The sequence below is a fragment of the Eurypyga helias genome, unplaced genomic scaffold (assembly GCF_000690775.1).
Source record: "Eurypyga helias isolate BGI_N326 unplaced genomic scaffold, ASM69077v1 scaffold19895, whole genome shotgun sequence".
Classification (NCBI taxonomy): Eukaryota; Metazoa; Chordata; class Aves; order Eurypygiformes; family Eurypygidae; genus Eurypyga; species Eurypyga helias.
The window spans coordinates 419-5,578 of NW_010249939.1; the positions used below are offsets into that span (position 1 = coordinate 419).

Genomic DNA, 5,160 nt, shown 5'->3' on the forward strand with positions numbered 1-5,160 from the left:
CTGACCGCTGCCATTCGGGAACTTTGCAGTGTGCTTAGCTGGCCTCAGTAAGGGTGCCTTAGAACCAGTTATCCTGAAAAGAATTGTTGCTTCTGCTGGAGTTCGTATCCCAAGATATGTAGGATCTTCTTAAATGAGCAACCAAACCTCAAATTAGGACTAGTTTTTGGGGAAAAAAAAAAGCTCCCAGAAAATTGTTGTAAGCTGTTTCCAAAGACTGTGTCATTTATAAAGTGGAGCTGTCTTTCTTTGCAAGACACTTAGTAATTTTCCCTATCAATTTTGGGTTTATGCGTTTGTTTTCATGTGAAAAATAGTCTGGTTTCATGTGAAAAATACATTTTGTCAAGTGGAGCCGCACCTACCTGCCGCTCTGACCTTTCCCCCTGCCTAGAATGCTGCCGGATCTTCCCTTCCTGTGCCGACCGCGCTTTCCGAGCGTTCGCTCCTCCTTTCCCTTGCTGAGCGAGAGCCAAGGCGCTCACTGAGCTAACGGAATCCGTGTTGAAGCTACTTGCTTGCTGGTTTTTGTAAGGTTGTCTTTCTTTGGGCACTGAGACGCAAGCAAGGTCTGGATACTTGCCTGATTCTGTGTTTTAATAACCTGAATTGCACTGTGTTTCTCTGCACTGGTATTGTAATCCTGTAAAGCTTGTAGGCTCTTCAGAATACAGAGGGGAGGTAATTCAGAGGGTGTATCATTCGGCTGTGCTCCTCCTGTTAATTTCCATTTACTCTGGCTTCCCTGGTCTGAAAGCTCCTGCAAAGCTGTGAAAAACCGGGCGAGATTTGGTAGTATTAAAATGCAGCAATCTTTACCTGAAGGATTGTCTTGCAAAGTTTTCCTTGGGAGTGGTAGGAAGGTCTTAGCAAAGTTTCCTTTCAGGAACTGTTTAACTTTAGAATCTTCTGAGATTTCCTAATCCTTGGCTTTATAAGAGGGGAAAAAACTTTTGTATTGTTGGTTTAGCTTGTTTTTATTTTTCCTGGGGTTAATCCAGTGTATGAAAATGATGACCAGCTGCTGTGGAACCCTGACTTCTTACCAGAAGATAAAGTGATCGAGTTCCTAAATGAAGCATCGAGGCGTACGGGTGATGAGAAAGGCCTGGATGCAATTCCTGAAGGATCACACATTAAAGACAATGAGCAGGTATGTAAGAATAATTAGGATTTGTAGTTTAATATTGCAGGATTAATTATCCCTTGATTCTGTTTTATTTTACTCACAAGAATTAAAATTGCTTTTGAAACAGCTTTATTACTCCTTGTGGAAATAGAAATGTGATGGGTTTTTCCCTCTCAACAAATATTAAACTTTAACTTAGGTTTAACATTGCTTGATGTATTGGTGCGTTATTTCATATATAAATGTGTATGAATGAGTTCTGGTTTCTCAGTTACAGGTATTTTTAAAGGTAGATAAATGCAGGCTACTTTTTTTTTCCTCATATAGAAACAACCCATCAATTTTCAAATGGATGTAATGGCTGGAAGTGTTAAAATACCTGGATATTTACTTGGTTTTGTAATTAGAGATGTGAAAATTTAAACAGAGGAACTACCTTAATTAAATTACATTCATTCAAAGAGTTTATTTTCTAATCTATTCTTAATAGGTATTAGTGATTTACTAAGCATGCTTCTGTGGCACGACCTAAATTGAGTGGTATCAGGAACGTTAAATGTGTGTCTCTTCATCTTTCCAGGCGTTGTATGAACTGGTTAAGTGCAATTTTGATACTGAAGAATCATTACGAAGGTTGAGATTTAACGTAAAAGCAGCCAGAGGTGAGCATACACTGAAAGTTGAGTTTATATTGTTGAACTGCCACTTTATTTGTTACACAGGCACTGTAAAATGAACTAATTCGCAATTCTAAATAAAGGAGAACGAGCATCTAAATCTTCTGTTTAAAGGTGTAACACTAAAAACACCCTGGTCTTAAGAAGCTTTTGGAACCTTAAGAATTTCCTGGCTTGGTATTGATCTTTATACTCAAAGGAACAAGAAACTGCGAGAAGGCACAAGTTATTTTCTTTGCATATTGATCTGTTGGTTCTGCTTCAAACCTGTGGCTTCTCCTGAGTTTACTGTGAAAATCGCAAGACGAGAATGAGCAAGCGGAGAAGATTAGTTTGTTCTCCCATGGTTTTAGTTCTTATGTATTCCTGACCTCAAGAATCAATAAGGCCAAATTCTATTAAGTCTTAGAAGTGGGGCTGAAAGTCATTAGGAGCTTAATTCTGCCTTCAGTGGGGCCAAGATTTCCTGTCATTGCTGATTCTTGCCAGCAATACAGGACTCAGTCCCCATTCCTTTTTCTGTGTTCAAATTCCAGCAACCAGTTTCAGCCCACAGTTTGGAGTCCTTCATGCCGTGTCCCAACTTGTTTCTGGTGTTTTAGGGGCAGAATGGCGAGCCCAAGTTTCTAAGCCCTTCTTCCTGCTGCCTCGCTATTAATCCCCTCCCCGAGGCGGCAGGGCTGGAGTTATGGGCCATTTATAACAGTCCCATTTATAACTAGCTACTTCAGGCAGCCAAGTTTCCCACCTACTCCCTAGAAGGGAAAATTCTCGTTTTTGCACTAGTAAGTGAAATTTCTGGAGGTGGTTCTCATGTAGTCAGCAGATGGTGTAAGCAACCTGAACACCACTTATGTTTTCTGTCTCTTTTCTTTTATTGGCCGTATGCTTTTTTAAGTATTTTCTGTGTTATGCTTCCTTGCTGCAGAAGAATTATCAGTTTGGACAGAAGAAGAATGTAGGAACTTTGAACAAGGACTGAAAGTCTATGGCAAGGATTTTCATGTGATTCAGGCAAATAAGGTAAACACTGATTTTAAGTGTAGTTCTCACATTTTTTTTTAAACAACGCAATTGTAAATAAATTCTTATCTTCGATTTCCTTCACAAACCACCACGTTTACTTCTGATTTTTACTCCGTATGTGTCCAAATCGGTTTGTCAAAGCCCAGAATCCTCTGTCACTGTGGCTGTGAGCCCCGAGTTGACAAAGTGCACAAGACCTGCCGTGCACACACAGGGCAAGGTCTGCATCCTTTGGGTCTTATTCTGGGCTTGAACAGACTGGTGCAACCAGCTTGAATATTTCTCCTGAGGCTGTTGCTTGCAGCACCTCGCAGTATCTTCACTGTTTTTAGAAACACTGTTGAACTTTGCATTTCTGTTTCTGGGCCTCTGCAATTTTGAGTCAGTAGTTTCCACTATTTCCTGCGCTGACTTTGAATTGCACACCTTTTGGTGTAAACGGTAACCTTTTGCCCGAAATGTGTTTAAATTCATCGAACTTAGCGTGGCGCATGTTTCCTAGGTACGAACAAGATCGGTTGGTGAGTGTGTGGCATTTTATTACATGTGGAAGAAATCGGAGCGTTACGATTTCTTTGCGCAGCAAACCCGATTTGGAAAGAAGAAATACAATCTTCATCCTGGTGTAACGTAAGATCTGCATTATTTTTATGTGCTTTTACACGTTGGATCTAAGTCTTTGTTTTATACTGCTCTGATCCGAAATGGAATGACAGCCTAGGGATCCCATAGTCCCAGTTTGCAGCAGGAAAACAGCCAAGGTGCAAGAAAAGCTTACTAGTGCCTATAGTGTGATTTCTAAAATACATCTATTTGGAATAAGGCCAGCAGTTTTCATCGAGCAGCTATTTAATTTAGTTTTTCTGTTTCAAATGTTTCACAAATGTAACATTTCTGCAAACATGGAATTTCTTAAATGCTTGTTTTACTTTAAGTACATGTTTTACACAGAGGCGTTGGTCACAAGTGACAGGTGGGATTTGTGGTAAATGCTGCATTATACTCTCAAAATGTCTTGTTTGGCAAGAACTCCAGCTGGCACACTACCTTATTATACTCCAGCTTTTTGGGGCTTATGTAGTTCCTTTCCCCCCTAATGCCTCTGCTGGACAAGGGGAAATGTCTGTGCATAGTTGTGTATTTCCTCCCTCAAATCTGAGCAAGTGAGCCAGCGTATTCTTCTGCCCTTCATTCCAATGCTATGATTTTAGCATCCCGCTCTTTCCGCTGACGTTCTCCAAGTCTTTTTACTCTTAATTTTTCCCTCATTTGTTCCTGGTTTCTCTGTTGATCCTTCTTTTTCATATTACTATTTCTTTAAACACTTCAGAGCTGTGTGTTGGACCACTGAAGTGAACTTGCAGTGTGACATTAAGTGTTGCCGCCTGTGGCTTTGTAGCCTGTTCCAGAGTGCCCAGGGCTGCTGGATTTTCTTACCTAGTTGTCAGGGACTGTCTGTCTCCCCCTCTTCTTCCATCTGGGTTTTTTTTTTTGTCCTTTTTGCCTAAATTAGGAGACATCTTTGGTTGTTATTCACTTAAATTCTGTGATTATTTTGCAGTTGACTGCGTATGGTGATCAGAAGTGTCACTAAGGATTCTACTTGTGTATTCTTGAGTGCTTTTGCAGATAGATGTGGGAATGTAGGGTGCAGTATCTGTTCCAGAATAATTATGTGTGAGGATACGCTGTTTCACAGCTTAATCCAGACTAATACCATATGTAGAAGGGCTTTCCCAACCAGCTTTGTTTAAATCTTTCATAAAGAGATTTACTACTAGTGACCTGAATTGTAGGCCTGTAATAGATTTCCAGTAGGGAAATATCTTAACTCTGAAGTTTTTAATTTGCTTTTAACTTCACCCCTTTTGAGGTTGCATGTGCACAAAACTTGCCTTTAATGGGTTGTTACTGCTGCCGCAGCAAATTGCAGGAGCTCGGTATGAACCTGCCCGAGAGCATCACCTTGAACACAGAGTCCACAATATCACAGCGTAGCAAAGTTGCTGCTTGTGTGTGATCCTAGGGAGCTTGGCATAAGTCGAGGCTGAATCTGTGCAAGCTGGCTGCAGTGATTGGTCAGCAAATACGGAGTTGCTACGGACACAAACCATACGTGGCCAGTTAACACAGGAGATATTAAAGTTACTCACTTTGCAAGATGAGTCTGTGCATTTCAAATGATCGAAAATGTCAATTGGTCACACTGCATAGAATCACAGAGTGGTTTGGGTTGGAAGGGACCTCAAACACCATCCAGTCCCACCCCCTGCCATGGGCAGGGACACCTTCCACTAGACCAGGTTGCTCCACGACTCCTCAAGCCTG

The 5,160-nt window shown here is 41.0% G+C and overlaps 1 protein-coding gene across 1 annotated transcript in view; it reads left to right on the forward strand.

Moving 5' to 3' along the window:
• Nucleotides 1-1,001: 1,001 nt before the first annotated feature.
• The window catches only part of MIER1 (mesoderm induction early response 1, transcriptional regulator), a gene marked incomplete at its 5' end in the record, with an annotated part of 5,760 nt that continues 1,601 nt past the window's right edge, over nt 1,002-5,160 (forward strand). Inside the window, 4 exons of the mRNA XM_010151544.1 lie at nt 1,002-1,153; nt 1,710-1,791; nt 2,735-2,829; nt 3,335-3,462. Of these exons, the coding sequence (XP_010149846.1) occupies nt 1,002-1,153; nt 1,710-1,791; nt 2,735-2,829; nt 3,335-3,462 (457 nt within the window). The remainder of the gene's footprint in view (nt 1,154-1,709; nt 1,792-2,734; nt 2,830-3,334; nt 3,463-5,160) is intronic.